Source organism: Adelges cooleyi, unplaced genomic scaffold (genome assembly GCF_023614345.1).
Source record: "Adelges cooleyi isolate 19-005CV unplaced genomic scaffold, UGA_ACOO_1.1 ACOO_flye_CR_arks_rails_tigmint_CR_PRNA_795, whole genome shotgun sequence".
In the NCBI taxonomy this organism is placed as follows: domain Eukaryota; kingdom Metazoa; phylum Arthropoda; class Insecta; order Hemiptera; family Adelgidae; genus Adelges; species Adelges cooleyi.
In genome coordinates, this window is record NW_026096508.1 from 183,424 (window position 1) to 202,326 (window position 18,903).

General features: G+C 26.3%; 1 protein-coding gene across 15 annotated transcripts in view; it reads left to right on the forward strand.

Annotated features, from left to right (window-relative positions):
- LOC126845501 (uncharacterized) overlaps nucleotides 1–18,903 on the forward strand; it is a 69,336-nt gene that overhangs the window by 34,548 nt on the left and 15,885 nt on the right. For 3 of the 15 annotated variants that reach the window (XR_007686784.1, XR_007686783.1, XR_007686786.1), the window contains exons 3-6: nucleotides 8,642–8,668; nucleotides 9,536–9,565; nucleotides 9,706–9,735; nucleotides 10,252–10,303. The exons of 5 other annotated variants lie outside the window; for them this stretch is intronic. Coding sequence is in view for 4 of the 10 variants with exons in the window: in XM_050584152.1 (XP_050440109.1) it covers nucleotides 8,012–8,066; nucleotides 8,259–8,282 (79 nt within the window). In the remaining 6 variants the exon portion in view is untranslated. Of the gene's footprint in view, nucleotides 1–7,951; nucleotides 8,067–8,258; nucleotides 8,283–8,641; nucleotides 8,669–9,535; nucleotides 9,566–9,705; nucleotides 9,736–10,251; nucleotides 10,304–18,903 lie in introns of those variants that run through there. 7 more of the 15 variants (XR_007686782.1, XR_007686785.1, XM_050584148.1 and 4 more) reach the window with 5 other exon arrangements.

An 18,903-nucleotide genomic window follows, 5' to 3' on the forward strand; every position in this document is an offset into this window, starting at 1 on the left:
CGTTCAAATAGAATCATATTAAGCCCCTCTAGTAAGCTTTCTTTTATCGGCACTAAATTTTGAATAACTCAGTATAACTAGTAATGTATTGTAATGACCTTATATTAACCACAGTTTTAGATATATCAATTTTGTATTTTTTAGTGTCTAACTTATCTCCTTATTTATTAGGTTAAAAAATATATTGAACAATTTGACTTATTGTTATCGAAAATAATCAGGAATATTTGAAATATTGGACTAAAATTTCATGCAACGTTTAAATATTTTATCCGGCACATGTGTTTTTTTTTAATAATGTAGGTTGTGTTATTTTCGAAAAAAACATTGCCATTTGCGTCATACTTTAAAAACTCCGTTTCTATATGGTTTAAATAACGTTTGTAAATAATGTATATTGTATTCAATTGAATATTTTTTTGACAAATAAGATTCCATATTTAAAATATGAGAATGATTTTAAAAAATCAATCTAAAAACTAGATTGTTATAGAATAAAATATCATATCTTAACGCATATTTGATATAATTTTGTTATTAATATTTATAGCACCCTCCTACAACTAAAAACATTACAGTTGGTGCTACTTTAGCTATGTTTAGTGGAACAACTACTTATTTGTTTTTTCAAATAGAATCATATTAAGCTCCTCTAATAAGCATTTTTTTATCGGGACCAAATTTTAAATAACTCAGTCTAACTAGCATTGTATTGTGCCCTTATATTATTAACCACAGGTTTAGTTGGACCAACTTTGTATTTTGTAGAGACTAACTTATCTCCTTAATTATAAGGTAAAAGAAAATATTGAACAATTTGACTTATTGTTATCGAAAAATATCAGAAATATTTGCAATATTGTACAAAAATTTCATGCAACGGTTGAATATTTTATCGGGCACATGTGTTTTTTAGAAAAATGTACGTTCTGTTATTTTCGAAATAACATTACCATTTGTGTCATACTTAATAACACCGTTTCTATATGGTTTGAATAACGTTTGTAAATAATGTATATTGTATTCAATTGAATATTTCTTGACAAATAAGATTCCATATTTAAAATATGGGAATGATTTTAAAAAATCAATCTAAAAACTAGAATTGTATAGAATAAAATATCATATCTTAACGCATATTTAATATAATTTTGTTATTTATATTTATAGCACCCTCCTACAACTAAAAATTTTACAGTTGGCCTATTTTAACTATGTTTACTATAGAGACATACAAATATCCAGGTGGAACAACTAAATTTAGATTGTCCCTACTAAATGTTTACTGGAAAAACTTTTTAAATTTAATTCGTACAAATAGAATCATATTAAGCCCCTCTAGTAAGCTTTCTTTTATCGGCACTAAATTTTGAATAACTTAGTATAACTAGTAATGTATTGTAATGACCTTATATTAACCACAGTTTTAGATAGATCAATTTTGTATTTTTTAGTGTCTAACTTATCTCCTTATTTATTAGGTTAAAAAATATATTGAACAATTTGACTTATTGTTATCGAAAATAATCAGGAATATTTGAAATATTGGACTAAAATTTCATGCAACGTTTAAATATTTTATCCGGCACATGTGTTTTTTTTTAATAATGTAGGTTGTGTTATTTTCGAAAAAACATTGCCATTTGCGTCATACTTTAATAACACCGTTTCTATATGGTTTAAATAACGTTTGTAAATAATGTATATTGTATTCAATTGAATATTTTTTTGACAAATAAGATTCCATATTTAAAATATGAGAATGATTTTAAAAAATCAATCTAAAAACTAGATTGTTATAGAATAAAATATCATATCTTAACGCATATTTGATATAATTTTGTTATTAATGTTTATAGCACCCTCCTACAACTAAAAACTTTACAGTTGGTCTATTTTAACTATGTTTACTATAGAGACATACAAATATCCAAGTGGAACAACTAAATTTAGATTGTCCCTACTAAATGTTTACTGGAAAAACTTTTTAAATTTAATTCGTTCAAATAGAATCATATTAAGCCCCTCTAGTAAGCTTTCTTTTATCGGCACTAAATTTTGAATAACTCAGTATAACTAGTAATGTATTGTAATGACCTTATATTAACCACAGTTTTAGATATATCAATTTTGTATTTTTTAGTGTCTAACTTATCTCCTTATTTATTAGGTTAAAAAATATATTGAACAATTTGACTTATTGTTATCGAAAATAATCAGGAATATTTGAAATATTGGACTAAAATTTCATGCAACGTTTAAATATTTTATCCGGCACATGTGTTTTTTTTTAATAATGTAGGTTGTGTTATTTTCGAAAAAAACATTGCCATTTGCGTCATACTTTAAAAACTCCGTTTCTATATGGTTTAAATAACGTTTGTAAATAATGTATATTGTATTCAATTGAATATTTTTTTGACAAATAAGATTCCATATTTAAAATATGAGAATGATTTTAAAAAATCAATCTAAAAACTAGATTGTTATAGAATAAAATATCATATCTTAACGCATATTTGATATAATTTTGTTATTAATATTTATAGCACCCTCCTACAACTAAAAACATTACAGTTGGTGCTACTTTAGCTATGTTTAGTGGAACAACTACTTATTTGTTTTTTCAAATAGAATCATATTAAGCTCCTCTAATAAGCATTTTTTTATCGGGACCAAATTTTAAATAACTCAGTCTAACTAGCATTGTATTGTGCCCTTATATTATTAACCACAGGTTTAGTTGGACCAACTTTGTATTTTGTAGAGACTAACTTATCTCCTTAATTATAAGGTAAAAGAAAATATTGAACAATTTGACTTATTGTTATCGAAAAATATCAGAAATATTTGCAATATTGTACAAAAATTTCATGCAACGGTTGAATATTTTATCGGGCACATGTGTTTTTTAGAAAAATGTACGTTCTGTTATTTTCGAAATAACATTACCATTTGTGTCATACTTAATAACACCGTTTCTATATGGTTTGAATAACGTTTGTAAATAATGTATATTGTATTCAATTGAATATTTCTTGACAAATAAGATTCCATATTTAAAATATGGGAATGATTTTAAAAAATCAATCTAAAAACTAGAATTGTATAGAATAAAATATCATATCTTAACGCATATTTAATATAATTTTGTTATTTATATTTATAGCACCCTCCTACAACTAAAAATTTTACAGTTGGCCTATTTTAACTATGTTTACTATAGAGACATACAAATATCCAGGTGGAACAACTAAATTTAGATTGTCCCTACTAAATGTTTACTGGAAAAACTTTTTAAATTTAATTCGTACAAATAGAATCATATTAAGCCCCTCTAGTAAGCTTTCTTTTATCGGCACTAAATTTTGAATAACTTAGTATAACTAGTAATGTATTGTAATGACCTTATATTAACCACAGTTTTAGATAGATCAATTTTGTATTTTTTAGTGTCTAACTTATCTCCTTATTTATTAGGTTAAAAAATATATTGAACAATTTGACTTATTGTTATCGAAAATAATCAGGAATATTTGAAATATTGGACTAAAATTTCATGCAACGTTTAAATATTTTATCCGGCACATGTGTTTTTTTTTAATAATGTAGGTTGTGTTATTTTCGAAAAAACATTGCCATTTGCGTCATACTTTAATAACACCGTTTCTATATGGTTTAAATAACGTTTGTAAATAATGTATATTGTATTCAATTGAATATTTTTTTGACAAATAAGATTCCATATTTAAAATATGAGAATGATTTTAAAAAATCAATCTAAAAACTAGATTGTTATAGAATAAAATATCATATCTTAACGCATATTTGATATAATTTTGTTATTAATATTTATAGCACCCTCCTACAACTAAAAACATTACAGTTGGTGCTACTTTAGCTATGTTTAGTGGAACAACTACTTATTTGTTTTTTCAAATAGAATCATATTAAGCTCCTCTAATAAGCATTTTTTTATCGGGACCAAATTTTAAATAACTCAGTCTAACTAGCATTGTATTGTGCCCTTATATTATTAACCACAGGTTTAGTTGGACCAACTTTGTATTTTGTAGAGACTAACTTATCTCCTTAATTATAAGGTAAAAGAAAATATTGAACAATTTGACTTATTGTTATCGAAAAATATCAGAAATATTTGCAATATTGTACAAAAATTTCATGCAACGGTTGAATATTTTATCGGGCACATGTGTTTTTTAGAAAAATGTACGTTCTGTTATTTTCGAAATAACATTACCATTTGTGTCATACTTAATAACACCGTTTCTATATGGTTTGAATAACGTTTGTAAATAATGTATATTGTATTCAATTGAATATTTCTTGACAAATAAGATTCCATATTTAAAATATGGGAATGATTTTAAAAAATCAATCTAAAAACTAGAATTGTATAGAATAAAATATCATATCTTAACGCATATTTAATATAATTTTGTTATTTATATTTATAGCACCCTCCTACAACTAAAAATTTTACAGTTGGCCTATTTTAACTATGTTTACTATAGAGACATACAAATATCCAGGTGGAACAACTAAATTTAGATTGTCCCTACTAAATGTTTACTGGAAAAACTTTTTAAATTTAATTCGTACAAATAGAATCATATTAAGCCCCTCTAGTAAGCTTTCTTTTATCGGCACTAAATTTTGAATAACTTAGTATAACTAGTAATGTATTGTAATGACCTTATATTAACCACAGTTTTAGATAGATCAATTTTGTATTTTTTAGTGTCTAACTTATCTCCTTATTTATTAGGTTAAAAAATATATTGAACAATTTGACTTATTGTTATCGAAAATAATCAGGAATATTTGAAATATTGGACTAAAATTTCATGCAACGTTTAAATATTTTATCCGGCACATGTGTTTTTTTTTAATAATGTAGGTTGTGTTATTTTCGAAAAAACATTGCCATTTGCGTCATACTTTAATAACACCGTTTCTATATGGTTTAAATAACGTTTGTAAATAATGTATATTGTATTCAATTGAATATTTTTTTGACAAATAAGATTCCATATTTAAAATATGAGAATGATTTTAAAAAATCAATCTAAAAACTAGATTGTTATAGAATAAAATATCATATCTTAACGCATATTTGATATAATTTTGTTATTAATGTTTATAGCACCCTCCTACAACTAAAAACTTTACAGTTGGTCTATTTTAACTATGTTTACTATAGAGACATACAAATATCCAAGTGGAACAACTAAATTTAGATTGTCCCTACTAAATGTTTACTGGAAAAACTTTTTAAATTTAATTCGTTCAAATAGAATCATATTAAGCCCCTCTAGTAAGCTTTCTTTTATCGGCACTAAATTTTGAATAACTCAGTATAACTAGTAATGTATTGTAATGACCTTATATTAACCACAGTTTTAGATATATCAATTTTGTATTTTTTAGTGTCTAACTTATCTCCTTATTTATTAGGTTAAAAAATATATTGAACAATTTGACTTATTGTTATCGAAAATAATCAGGAATATTTGAAATATTGGACTAAAATTTCATGCAACGTTTAAATATTTTATCCGGCACATGTGTTTTTTTTAATAATGTAGGTTGTGTTATTTTCGAAAAAAACATTGCCATTTGCGTCATACTTTAAAAACTCCGTTTCTATATGGTTTAAATAACGTTTGTAAATAATGTATATTGTATTCAATTGAATATTTTTTTGACAAATAAGATTCCATATTTAAAATATGAGAATGATTTTAAAAAATCAATCTAAAAACTAGATTGTTATAGAATAAAATATCATATCTTAACGCATATTTGATATAATTTTGTTATTAATATTTATAGCACCCTCCTACAACTAAAAACATTACAGTTGGTGCTACTTTAGCTATGTTTAGTGGAACAACTACTTATTTGTTTTTTTCAAATAGAATCATATTAAGCTCCTCTAATAAGCATTTTTTTATCGGGACCAAATTTTAAATAACTCAGTCTAACTAGCATTGTATTGTGCCCTTATATTATTAACCACAGGTTTAGTTGGACCAACTTTGTATTTTGTAGAGACTAACTTATCTCCTTAATTATAAGGTAAAAGAAAATATTGAACAATTTGACTTATTGTTATCGAAAAATATCAGAAATATTTGCAATATTGTACAAAAATTTCATGCAACGGTTGAATATTTTATCGGGCACATGTGTTTTTTAGAAAAATGTACGTTCTGTTATTTTCGAAATAACATTACCATTTGTGTCATACTTAATAACACCGTTTCTATATGGTTTGAATAACGTTTGTAAATAATGTATATTGTATTCAATTGAATATTTCTTGACAAATAAGATTCCATATTTAAAATATGGGAATGATTTTAAAAAATCAATCTAAAAACTAGAATTGTATAGAATAAAATATCATATCTTAACGCATATTTAATATAATTTTGTTATTTATATTTATAGCACCCTCCTACAACTAAAAATTTTACAGTTGGCCTATTTTAACTATGTTTACTATAGAGACATACAAATATCCAGGTGGAACAACTAAATTTAGATTGTCCCTACTAAATGTTTACTGGAAAAACTTTTTAAATTTAATTCGTACAAATAGAATCATATTAAGCCCCTCTAGTAAGCTTTCTTTTATCGGCACTAAATTTTGAATAACTTAGTATAACTAGTAATGTATTGTAATGACCTTATATTAACCACAGTTTTAGATAGATCAATTTTGTATTTTTTAGTGTCTAACTTATCTCCTTATTTATTAGGTCAAAAAATATATTGAACAATTTGACTTATTGTTATCGAAAATAATCAGGAATATTTGAAATATTGGACTAAAATTTCATGCAACGTTTAAATATTTTATCCGGCACATGTGTTTTTTTTTAATAATGTAGGTTGTGTTATTTTCGAAAAAACATTGCCATTTGCGTCATACTTTAATAACACCGTTTCTATATGGTTTAAATAACGTTTGTAAATAATGTATATTGTATTCAATTGAATATTTTTTTGACAAATAAGATTCCATATTTAAAATATGAGAATGATTTTAAAAAATCAATCTAAAAACTAGATTGTTATAGAATAAAATATCATATCTTAACGCATATTTGATATAATTTTGTTATTAATGTTTATAGCACCCTCCTACAACTAAAAACTTTACAGTTGGTCTATTTTAACTATGTTTACTATAGAGACATACAAATATCCAAGTGGAACAACTAAATTTAGATTGTCCCTACTAAATGTTTACTGGAAAAACTTTTTAAATTTAATTCGTTCAAATAGAATCATATTAGGCCCCTCTAATAAGCCTTCTTTTATCGGAACAAATTTTTAACTCAGTATAACTAGTAATGTATTATGACCTTTTATTAAACACAGGTTTAGTTGGACCAACTTTGTATTTTGTAGAGACCATTTTATATCCTTAATTATTAAATAAAAGAATATATTGAACAATTTGACTTATTGTTATCGAAAAATATCTGAAATATTTGCAATATTGGACAAAAATTTCATGCAACGGTTGAATATTTTATCGGGCACATGTGTTTTTTAGAAAAATGTACGTTCTGTTATTTTCGAAATAACATTACCATTTGAGTCAACACAGTTTTTTTATAGGTTGAATAACGTTTGTTAAATAATGTATATTATATTAAATAACATACAATATATATATATTATATTATTGAAATATTTTATATATTAGGCAATTTTTTTTTAATGTTAACTAAAATTGTTTTTCACTATTATAATGTTTGCTCAATCTCACAGGTTTTTTAGAAACATGTATCGTTTTGTTTTTTTGCAAATAACACTGCCTTTTGCGTCATACTTTAATAAAACTGATACTATATTGTCTGAGTAAAACTTGCTACATAATGTATAATATGTTCATTTAAATTTTTCACAGTACATTTTAAGATTGTGTATCGTAGTTTTCATTGTCTATCTTAGAAGTGTTCTTTAGTACATTATGCAGAAATTAACTATTTGTATTATAGTTTTTATTATTATGGAAGTATCATTGGGTATGTCTTATTTGTATTTTTTTTACAATACATTCACAGGTTCAATACTTTAATCATCATAATTTTATGGATTCTAATAAAATGACAAATTGTATTTTAATTTAATTGCATGGAGAAATTATTTTCAATTAAAAATTATGTAAGCGAGTATGAATTTATATTGAAACCTATAATTGCTTTTTTTATATTTAGTCACTCAAGGTCGCCCATTTCCAGGTATGTTTATAAATTATGTACAGCTATACATTTTACATACAATTTTATACATGTTTTCTACTTAACTTGTACATTTTTACTAACCTATTGTATAATATAACCGTTTAGTAATATTTAATGTTCACCTAAAAGTAGATAACAGAGTACATTTCTTATACGTTTGTTTTTGGAGTATTTACACGGTACCAAAATTAAACAAAATAATTGATAAAAACAATGATTTATTTTTATTATGATGAAAAGTTAGAGACTAGGAAATACCAATACGTGTAAATTAGGATATCTAATCAACTAATATATTACTATACAAAACAATGTCATTTTTTTGTTATTATACAGTAATTTTATTTGTTGGTTAGGTGACAGATCGTCGGAACAGAACACTGGTAATTTTACGTTGTTTTTTATTATTACAAACGCCAAATACGAACAACCTTTTAGAGCACTTCCTCGCAAAACTTTTTGAAACTCATTCTGCGTGTCTGTTTCATCGACAAGAAGGTTTTTTGTCAGTAAATCAATTTTTAAAATTTTTTTTTTCTTTCGTGTAAATTGATGATCTAATTTTTAGTTTTTTCTTTTAAACTTATTTTTAATCATCTTTTTATAGTATCTTTGGACATAACACAAAAAATGAATTTTTTATGTAAAATAATTGATCTTTTTTCGAGTAACAGAAAGGCATTAAATTGAGTTTATAATCTAAAAAGCGTGTTGCCAATTTTTGAGAATTTTTCTATGAAAAGCTAATAAAACTTCACATGAATGTGTGAGTTTTAAAGTAATAACTTCATAAAACGCTTAAAAAAAGAGATGGAAATACATAGAAAATTTTATCGTAGTAGACATGCTGGGTAAGTTTTAAAATATTCTGTGGGTGTTGATTCCGAATGATCGTTCATATTTGGCATTTTGGTCCATATAATTAATTTGGATTTCCCCTTATTTCTCTATATCTATTAGTAAAACATATATTTTCTAACACAAAATTTAAAATTTGGAAATTATTATAGATTCTTAATAAGTAATATTTAAAAAAAATGTTGAGATGAAAATGTTACTAGACCAGATAAGTCTACAAAATTCATTAGGGGTTAAGTTTATTTTATGTAGAAGCTGCATCAAAGTACTAAAAAATCGTATAAAGCATGATTCCTATTTAAACTCGATTAATATTTTTTTTTCTAAATACTATTATGCCAATTTAAAGTTAGCAAACATTAATTTGATGTGTATAATTTGTTGAATTATAGCCAACGATCCGCCGACAAAACGTTCTACAAGTATAGTATAGATTGTAGAGTTACCTAATGTGCACTTTATTTATTATATTTTTAAAATTTAATTGTTTTTTTTTGTATACCATTAAGTTAGTTATTTATTGTAAGAATTCTTTTATTGTCTATTTTTGTTTTGTTTTTAGGCTTTCTAAAGAAGATGCATTCATTCAGTAGTATGTCTTTTTCATCGCTTATTACTTTGTTTTATTTAATTTTGTTTGCACAATTGAAATATGGTACCAACCATATTCACGATAAAAGCTAATTTATCTTGGACGTCTTATATATTCTTGTTCATTTAATTTGAAATATTTTGATTATTAATAGTTCTATAATCGAATATCTTTGAAACGATTCAAACATGCTGTATACACTTTAATACAAATTATATTATAATAAAACACATAATATTTTATGGTCATGTACATTGTGCAATATTTCGAACTTGACAAATAATTAACATTTTTTAACGGAACCCTGATTTGAAAAAGTGACAGACTTTTACATTAAAATGGTTTAGTGTGGTGTTATCATGAACAAGTTATGTACCGAGGAATAAAGATTAAAATAGTTATGCAACTTCGATTAGATTACATAATTTTGTGCTCATTTAAAAATGCACACTATTTAATTTTGATTCATTATCTTCGTTATTTTTTGAAATATCTAATATTTTATTTACTTAAAAGGTTGTAAAGGTGGCGGAACCTCGGAGGAGGCAAGTAGTTCAGAACCAACAAAAGGTAATAGTTACTTATTTTTAAAGGATAACTTGTTTTAATTAAAAGAGTAAACATTATTAATTTGGTGATTCCCTTATAAAGTCTTAAAACATAAAATAGCATCGTTTAGCATTCGATATGGTTCACTATATTTTGGTCGTGATTGAAACTCGAAAATGCAGTTTCCGTTTGCACTGTAAAGACGATTGCGTTTCTGAGCATCTCTTATTTACGTTTCAGTTCAGTTAGTCGAATTTACAAATACCCATTTTTCATATTATGGAAATTATTATTTTCTTCCAAGGGAATTACTTGACGGCGTCGTGGAAACGTTACCTCGCTATCCGCGGTCCGCCGTAATAAAACTCGTCCTATAATATTACCGTTTTAATTATATTATTGTTATTGTCATTTATTAAAATATTATATTTTGTTATTCATTTTCATTTAATAAAATAGCGTTTTGTATCGTGTTTAGAACATCCTAAGAAGAAAGAAGTAGTCAGTGTTAAAGTCCCTATTCCTACAGTAAGCCAACCTAACTGATAACACATACGTATAAATATATATATATAGTTCTAATATTACAAAATATTATTCCTTAGAGAGTTACAGAGGATGACATTGAAATAATTACGAGGATCCGAAGTAACATTAAAAAAGTTAATTCTATTTGAGCTATGAATTAATATATTTTTTTTTTTTCTGTTGACAGAAAGGCCCCAAAGATAATAATCCAAATTACAGATATATATTCAGTTAAAAATACAGCTTTTAAATAAATATACAAAATTAAATTGTGTAAACTATAAGTAAACCAAACCATATGTTTAACGAATTCATAATAAACTTCTACTATCTGGCAATTTTAAAATATCTTGTTTTGCATTAACACATGTTTTCAAACTTGGTTACTATATTTTCACCAGATTTTAATATTGTAGCTTTGTGTACAATGTGTATATGTTTCTTCTATCGTTATAGCCAGTAACAATATTTTGCATAATCTCTAAGAGGGTTGTCTAGATAATACGACGGATTAAATTAAAATATAATAACTGTTATTGGTTAAGGCGCTTTGAATGTGGCATATTATCTTCGATAGTTGATTTGGTTTGAAAACATAGTACGTAGTATGATCTTTAGAAGAAAGCAGCATGTACAATGGGAAGTCTGCATATTTCTTAGTAAATTGATTTTAAAAAAAAAGTATCTTATTAAAAATAAAAAAAAATTAAGGTAATAGACTAATTATTACAAAACAATAATTTAAAAAATAATAAGGATACTTAGGAATTAGGACCAATAACCAATGCAGAAAAATTAAGAATTAATAGTAATAAAAAACATAAAGATCATATTTCAGATGAGTCTGCAACCACAAAAGAACATTTTCATGTCTCGTTGAAGAACCGAAAAAATTTAGAGTAGTGGTGGAATTATAGATAATGATAGAGTATATTAAGAAGCAGTAACAAGCTAGTATGTTAAAACATCAAGTTTCTGGCTAATACTGTAGTGTTTAATATCTGGCTTAAAAACAATTTAAAGATAATTTGGACCCTTAAACTATTTAGAATTCATCATTTAGTGCTAATTTGAACGTTGAACGTACAACATATCTCTTATCTCCTATATCTTACCATAATCTCCTACCCCTGTCACCGACCTCCTATCTTCCACCCCTATCTCCCACCGCCAAAAAAAAACAATACCAATGCTATGTTAGCTCAGTGTAAATGACCGCAACATAACATCTAAGAAGGACGTCATATCAAATTCAGTATTTTTTTTACCAGTATGTTACGTGCCGAGAGTTGGTTTTTGAAGAAGGGATAAATTGAAGTAATACACATTGAAAGTGGCCATGTTTTCCAAATATTATTACAAGTCAAGAAAAACAACATACAATTATTTTTAAAAAAATGTACAAGTTTAAAATTAATTCACAGTCTGCGTCTCTCTGTTCTGTAGGCTGATGGAATGATGTCTGTCTATATAGTTATCCGAATATATAAAAGACATAAAATGATGCATTAGAGTTTTTACAACGTTTGCAAAAATATTTTAGATTGGTATAGATCGTATATTTCAAACAGAACTCAAAAAGTAAAAATTAATGGTTATTTTTCAAGTAGTATACGGTCCCTTCAAGAGTACCTCAAGGAATCATCTTATGTCGTCACCGAATAACTTGCTTGCGGCCAACGGAAAACATCCACAGTGTGTCGATGGATAGCCGAAGATATTAAATTTGATTTTTTGTTATTAATGAAATATATTTAAATATTTACTTCCTGCCTAATCAAACAATAAATAAATAGTATGACATTGTTTAAACATAATACAAGAACTCAACTCTACTTCAAGTATAGTTAGGTAGTGAAATTGACAGTTCTTTTTCAATATATAGTATCTTAGGTGACTTATCTTTTCTAAACATGCACATACATACGATACTGACCACGTATTTTAGTTTCTATAAGTTCCTTGATACACAATTTTTAAAACATTTTTTTTATGTTTTTTAGATTAACAAAAATTCTACTTGATTGACCTATTTTGTAAGTTTTTTTTTTACAGAATGCCCTATGTATACATATTTTTGTATAATATTATTGAGACTGTTAGAACATTATATTTAAGTTTCCTATAATTTTATATCAATGGAATTCTAAACCAAGACTTTTGGTTTTTTAAAATAATTACAACATTAATTTGTTTAACTTTTTTTGTTGTCTACAATTATTATTACTACATATATGGTATACAAGTTACAACTATATATTTTATTAAATTGATACATTATTTCACTTATTTCAAACTTGGCATTGTTTAAAATGTTTAAATATTTTCATTTAGTAGGATAAAATGTCGGTTACCCATCTAACAAAAAATATCAATACATGGATTCTACCTTTGTGGTTAACCTAAAACAAAATGAAAATAAATATAAATGTATGGGAACACTATACAAGACATTTAGCCGATTGACATCCAGACATTTATTTCTTTTTTTAACCATTACTTACTAAACCCGAAAAGTAAGCATCACTAGACACTCGATTTTATAATAGGTAGATGAATTCTGACCTGACAGATAGCTAGTGACCTTCCCGGTCGCCTGTCAGTTAATATTAGTGACCAACTTGGTCGTGTTCCAGCTACTAGTAGGTATAACATTTCATGCAACGTGTGAATAATTTTTCCGGCACATGTGTTTTTTACAATTATGTATCTTCTGATATTTTCGAAATAACATTGTCATGTGCGTCATACTTAATAACACCGTTTCTTGATAGTTTGAATAACGGTTGTTAAATAATGTATAATTTATCCAGTTAAATATGTTTTTGACTCATATAATTCTAAATTTAAATATTGTAAATGATCCTAAAAAATCAATCTAAAAATCAGAATTATTATTGAAAGAAATGTCATATCCTAACGCATATTTTATCTTACCTTACTATTAATATGTATACCACCCTCCTACACATAAAAACATTACAGTTGGTGCTACTTTAGCTATGTTTAGTGGAACAACTACTTATTTGTTTTTTCAAATAGAATCATATTAAGCTCCTCTAATAAGCATTTTTTTATCGGGACCAAATTTTTAATAACTCAGTCTAACTAGCATTGTATTGTGCCCTTATATTATTAACCACAGTTTTAGTTGGACCAACTTTGTATTTTATAGAGACGCACTTATTTCCTTAATTATTAGGTTAAACAATATATTTAACAATTTGACTTATTGTTATCGAAAAATATCAGGAATATTTAAAATGTTGGACAAAAATTTCATACAACGTTTGAATTTTTTTCCGGCATATGTGTTTTTTTTAAATAATGTAGGTTCTCTTATTTTCGAAATAACATGGCCATTTGTGTCACACTTCAATAGCACTATTTCTATATAGTTTAAATAACGTTTATTAAATAATGTTTTATATCATTGGAATATTTTAAATAATGGGCAATTTTTTTGTAATGTTAAGGGAAATTGTTTCTCACTGTTATCATGTTTGCTCAATCTCACAGGTTTTTTAGAAATATGTATGTTCTGATATTTTCGAAATAACATTGCTATTTGCGTCATACTTTAATATCACTGTTTTAATATAGTTAAAATAACGTTTGTTAAATAATGTATATTATTTTGAATTGAATATTTTTTTAATCGTAAATTTCCAATTTTAAATTTTGTAAATGATTTAAATTAATCAATTTAAAAATTAGATTATTTTAGAATAAAATATGTCATATCCTACCGCATATTTTATATATCTTTACTATTAATATGTATACCAACCTTCTACACATAACAAATGTACAGTTGGTCCCACTTTAAGTATGTTTACTGGAACAACTTTATATTGAGTTCGTTCAAATAGAACCGTATTAAACCCCTATAATAATACTTCTTTTATAAGGACCAAATTATTAATAACTCAGTCTAACTAAAATGTATTGTAACCTTATATTAACCACAGTTTTAGTTGGGCCAACGTTGTATTCTTCAGAGATTAAGTTATTCCCTTAATTATTAGGTTAAATAATATATTTAACAATTTGACTTATTGTTATCGAAAAATATCAGGAATATTTTAAATATTGGACAAAAATGTCATGCAACGGTTGAATATTTTATCCGGCACATGTGTTTATTAGAAAAATGTACGCTGTGTTATTTTCGAAATAACATCACCATTTGAGTCATACTTAATAACACCATTTCTATATAGTTTGAATAACGGTTGTTTAATAATGTATATTTTAACCAATTGAATATTTTTTTGACTCATATAGTTCTAAATTTAAAAATTTTAAATGATTTTAATTAATCAATCTAAAAATCAGAATTATTTTAGAAAAAAAATGTCATATCCTAACGCTTATTTTATATATCTTTACTAATAATATGTATACCACCCTCCTACACATAAAAACATTACAGTTGGTGCTACTTTAGCTATGTTTAGTGGAACAACTACTTATTTGTTTTTTTCAAATAGAATCATATTAAGCTCCTATAACAAGCCTTCTTTTATCGGGACCAAATTTTTAATAACTCAGTCTAACTAGCATTGTATTGTGCCCTTATATTATTAACCACAGTTTTAGTTGGACCAACTTTGTATTTTATAGAGACTAACTTATCTCCTTAATTATTAGGTAAAAAATATATTGAACAATATGACTTATTGTTCGCGAAAAATATCAGGAATATTTTAAATATTTGACGAAAATTTCATGCAACGTTTGAATATTTTATCCGGCACATGTGTTTTTTAGAAAAATGTACGTGCTGTTGTTTTCGAAATAACATTACCATTTGAATTTTTATATAGTTTAAATAACGTTTGTTAAATAATGTATAATTCATTCAATTGAATATTTTTTAGCTTCGATGCAAAGCGAGAAGGTATTGGTTTTACTCTGATGTGGGCTTTTTTTTTCGCTGTATACACTGTAACTTTTTTAATACTAGACCAATTCCTTCGAATAGCAACTCTATAAATCACAAATTTTGTCTAGTTTGTACTTTGGGGGAGTAAAAGTTGAAAAAGTTTAAGTCTTCACAGACGAAAGTTGAAAAAAAAAAAAAAAAAACCGTATGAGTTTTTAAGTTAGAACTTTTACTGGCTATAGTATCGAGAAAAAGAGTCGGATCGAGTTGAAATGTATAAAAAATATGTATTTGGTATGCCCGCGCACGTCAATTTTGTCAAATTCAAAATATACCTATTTCCCGCTCCCCTAGGGGGGGTACAAGTTTTTTTGTTTTTCGGGGTTTTTAGCCGTAATTTTAAAACTTTTGGGTTGAAAATTTGCCAGTAGTTGGAACTCATATGTATCCATAACATATTAAGCGGGTGAAAAATTCGGCACTACAGTTTTTTTTAATTGCCGGAAAACTGTGTTTTCGCACATTGCGTGTATTTTAACAAAAACACCTAAAATCTTTAAAAAAAATTGATCAAATCATTAAAACAATTTTATTTATATCTATGCAGAATGATACTATTAGGTTTTGTGCTCAAGTACCACTTTTGACTTAAAGTTTACACAAATTCAATTTTTTTTTTTTTTTTTTAACTAAAAACCCAGTGTACCAGATTCGAGAAACGAACAGACACTAAAAAACTGTCAGTTGGTAACGTCTATCCGTGTTAGATTAGGTTAGGGCCCAATGATCGGTATCATAATATTGTGTTTATTACATGATATCACAGGCGACTAAATCGTGTGACTGATTATAGTAGACACTCGATTTATTGGGAAAAAAACATGTCCGTGTACTTATTAAGACACTTAATGATTCTGATACGACAAAACCACTGTCGTTATCTCGTTATTTTATAGCCTGCGTTATATAACCTTACCGAAGGTTAACTATGAGTATTTAATGTTCAACTACCTGCAAATAATGAAGAGGACTGTTGTTTTTTGGATTCAGATTAAGTGTTGGTTTTTATGCAGTATACCGCCTAAAAATGTATTTTTTATTACACAATTTTTTTAAAGGACAACTAATGTTTTGCATATTGTTATACTGTTATTCATTTAAAGAGATTCACGCTTGATTGTTTAAATTGTCTAATATTAGATAATCTGCTTCGTGCTAATTTTAATTTTTTAGTTTATCAACTTGTAGCTCTAATTTTGTATAAAATATTTGTTTTCTCCATCACAGTACCAGTATACGATTTATTTTAATTTAAATGTAAGAAAATTGATTTTTCTTTAGAAAATAACAAGAAATTATTTATTTTGAAAAAAAAAAAAAACCAGTACAGTGGGGTCGGTGCATAGTGGGGACGGAACATAGTTGGGTCGGGGCATATTGGGGACGGGGAGGTCATAGGTTTACAGGAATTTTTAAATCTGAAAGTGATAAAATCACTTTCGAAAAAACGCTTCGATGCAAATCGGTAGTTAGTATTTTCAAGCCAGTACAGTCCAAACCAAGCACAGTATAAACCAGCAAAGTTAGAAAGTTTTAAATGAAGGTTCTGTATTTACAAATGAGCATCAAAGCGCTTATTTGAAAGCGATTTTATTCAATTTTATCACTTTTATTTATAATAATTCTTGTAGACCTGTGACCTCTCTGTTTCCTCATTGCTTTGATTACATTATGCCAATACTCTACTGTACTAGTCCTCTCGGATAGTTTTAGTTAGAAGAGTAAACATTATTAATTTGGTGATTCCCTTATAAAGTCTTAAAACATAAAATAGCATCGTTTAGAATTCGATATGCTTTACTATATTTTGGTCGTGATTGAAATTCGAAAATGCAGTTTCCGTTCGCACTGTAAAGACGATTGCGTTTCTGAGCATCTCTTATTTACGTTTCAGTTTAGTTAGTCGAATTTACAAATGTCCCTTTTTCATGTTACAAAAATTATTATTTTCTTCCAATGGAATTACTTGACCACGTCGTGGAAACGTTACCTCGCTGTCCGCCGTAATAAAACTCGTCCTCAATATTACCGTTTTAATTATAATATTATTTTTGTCTTTATATATTAAAATATTATATTTTGTTATTAATTTTCATATATAATATTCATTTAATAAAAAAACGTTTTGTATCGTGTTTAGAAACTAAGGAAAAGAAAGGTTCTTTCACCCTTGAGGCCCCTAATTTTAATGTAAGCTAACCTAATTGATAACACATATGTCCATATATATATATAGTTCTAATATTATAAAATATTATTCCTTAGATTGATCCGAATAACATTCGTATACCGGAATAACACAGGTAACATTAAATAAGTTAATTCTATTTGAGCTATGAAATAATATTTTTTTTTTTTTTGTTGACAAAAAGGATCCATTGACAACAATCCAAATTACAGAGATATATTCAGTTAAAAATACAGCTTTAAAATAAATAAACCAAATTAAATTGTGTAAACTATTAGTAAACCAAACCATATATTTCATGAATTCATAATAAATTTCTACTATCTGGCATATTTAAAATATCTTGTTTTGCTTTAACACATGTTTTCAAACTTAGTTACTATATTTTCACCAGATTGTATTGTTGTAGCTTTGTTTAAGTACAATGTGTATATGTTTCTTCTATCGTTATAGCCTGTAACAACGTTTTGCATAATTTCAAAAAGGTTTGTCTAGATAAAACGACGGATTAAATTATAATGTCATAATTGTTATTGGTTAAGGCGCTTTGAATGTGGCATATTATCCTTTGAAGGTTGTTTCGGTGTGAAAACACAGTCCGTAGTATGTTCGTACGTAGTGTGTTAGTAGGATCTTAAGAAAAAAAAAGCATGTTCAATGGAAAGTCTGCATATATTTCTTAGTAAATTGATTTCAAAAAAAACAGTATCTTCTTAAAAATTAAAAAAATAAGGTAATAGACTAATTATTACAAAACAATAATTTAAAAAATATAAAGGATACTTAGGAATTAGGACTAATAATCAATGCAGAAAAATTAAGAATTATTAGTAATAAAAAACACAAAGGTCATATTTCAGCCGAATCTGCAACCACGAAAGAAAATTTTCATAACTCGTTGAAGAACCGAATTAATTTAAAGATGTGGTGGAATTTTAGATAATGATAGAGTATA